This window comes from Nuphar pumila, chromosome 8 (genome assembly GCF_984573655.1).
Source record: "Nuphar pumila chromosome 8, dmNupPumi1.hap1.1, whole genome shotgun sequence".
Classification (NCBI taxonomy): Eukaryota; Viridiplantae; Streptophyta; class Magnoliopsida; order Nymphaeales; family Nymphaeaceae; genus Nuphar; species Nuphar pumila.
In genome coordinates this window covers 125,573,379-125,575,229 of record NC_143256.1, presented here as the reverse complement: position 1 = coordinate 125,575,229, position 1,851 = coordinate 125,573,379, and the positions used below count along the sequence as shown (strand labels likewise).

General features: G+C 45.4%; 1 protein-coding gene across 1 annotated transcript; it reads right to left on the bottom strand.

Moving 5' to 3' along the window:
* On the bottom strand, window positions 1–1,018 carry LOC149830636 (nicotinamidase 2-like). The gene has a single exon (XM_090015887.1). It carries the CDS (start codon window positions 825–827, stop codon window positions 228–230), a length of 600 nt encoding a protein of 199 aa, XP_089872013.1. The 5' UTR covers window positions 828–1,018; the 3' UTR covers window positions 1–227.
* Window positions 1,019–1,851: the final 833 nt, after the last annotated feature.

Sequence of the window (1,851 nt, the reverse complement as noted above, 5' to 3'; positions counted from 1 at the left end):
TTTGCGAGTGGATCAAGTAAAATGTTATAGCAAAACAATCGACACAAAAGTGACAAGTTTTCTACGCACAAACCCATTATTTTTTGTGGTTCTTACAGAAAAGTTGAGGGTTAACAACCACAAAACTCGTTTTAAGAAAACTCCAAGTGGCACACAAAAAGAAAACACTCGATTTATACATAAATTGGACGGAAACCCTAAACCTAAAACCCCCAAATCTCCAAACCCTAGGATTTGGCGAGAGCCTTCTTCAGGAGGTGGCAATCGACCAAGTAGGCGAAGCCGTACCCGAGGTTGCGGAGCGTGGCCTCGTGCATCTCCCGGCTCGACGTGGCGGTGGCGTCGGCTGAGAAGAAGACCCTGAACCCGCGAACGAACGCGTCGCGGGCGGTGGTCTCGCAGCAGAGGTTGGTCATCACCCCCGTCACGATCACCTCCGACCTCCCCATCCCCCGCAGCGTCTCCTCCAGCCGAGTGCCGTGGAACCCGCTGTACGTGTACTTCTCCACCACCGCCTCGCCGTCCGTCCGGCCAACCTCCGGCATGAGCTCCGACTCCGGCGTCCCGTCGAAGACGAGGTCACCGCCCCACCACTCTCCAAGCATGCCGTGGTCCGCCGGAGACCGGTGGCGGTGGCGCGTGAAGAGGACGGGGACGCCGGCCGATCGGCAGAGGTCGATGGTGGCGGTGATGGCGGGGAGGATGGGCGCCGCGATGGAGGAGAAGTAGTTCTGCATGTCGATCACGAGCAGGGCAGCCGATTTCGTGTCCGGATCTCGCCTACGCGTCGCGAATCTCGCCAGGGAGGAGGACCCCTTGGTCGCCATTGATGGTGGGGTTCTGAAGCTTCGAGAGATCGACTCGGAGAGAGAGAGAGTAGCGGTTAAACACTCCCATGGGGTGCAAACGGATCGGATACGATCCGGATCATGCTAAATTGTAACTCGAATCCAGAATACAAACCGCAGATCTGAATCTACATATGAATTCGACACGTATCCGGTCAAGTAAGGTTGATTCCAGATCCGAAATACATTTGATTAAACTAGATTCTGTAAAAAAATGTTAAAAATAGGCTTTTTACTTGTAAAAAATGCATCGCTTGGATTTTGATATGAACCCGAAATCCATTTGACCTTTGGACAATCAAATCCAAGTCCAATCTGAATGCACATTAAGATATCTTTTTCTTAAGGGTTCAGATCCAATGTTGTGGGTGTCTTGAATTTTGTACTTGTTCCAATTATTTTGGTGAGCATATAATGAAAATTTTCAATGGGGTTTGTGGTGACTTTTGTTCTTGGGTCCAATTTTATAACTTTTTCTTTTCTACCCTTTTAAGGTTGCTGCCTTCTTTTGAGACTTGTGTGTAAGAGTTTATGGTATATTAGAGATTAGGGTTTTGAGAATTCAAGGTTTTCTCATATTTTGCTAGTAGATTTTACTTCTCCTTTCCCTGGTAAACGTAAGCCCTGACTGTCGAACCTCGTAAATCTAGTGTCTTCTCTTGTTTTTTTTTCTTTGTATCTTATAGTTTGCTTCGTATTTGGTTATGATTTGCATAACATCCAAGAATAATATGCTAGATCTCAGTTAAATATCTAACTATATCAATCCATTTGAAAAAAAAATGAAATTACTAAATCAAAGAAGCCTCTGACATAACTTCCACCTTGATGGTGCATGCCTCTTGTGTGAAACTCCAATAGTTGATGATAACTTCAATCAATCTTGAAGAAAGATAATACAACATATATTACATTGGGTTCAACTTATCCGCCGTATGTGGATGAGGGTATGAAGCTAAGAAAAGAAAAAGTTACAACTACAATTACAAACAGTAAAAAATAA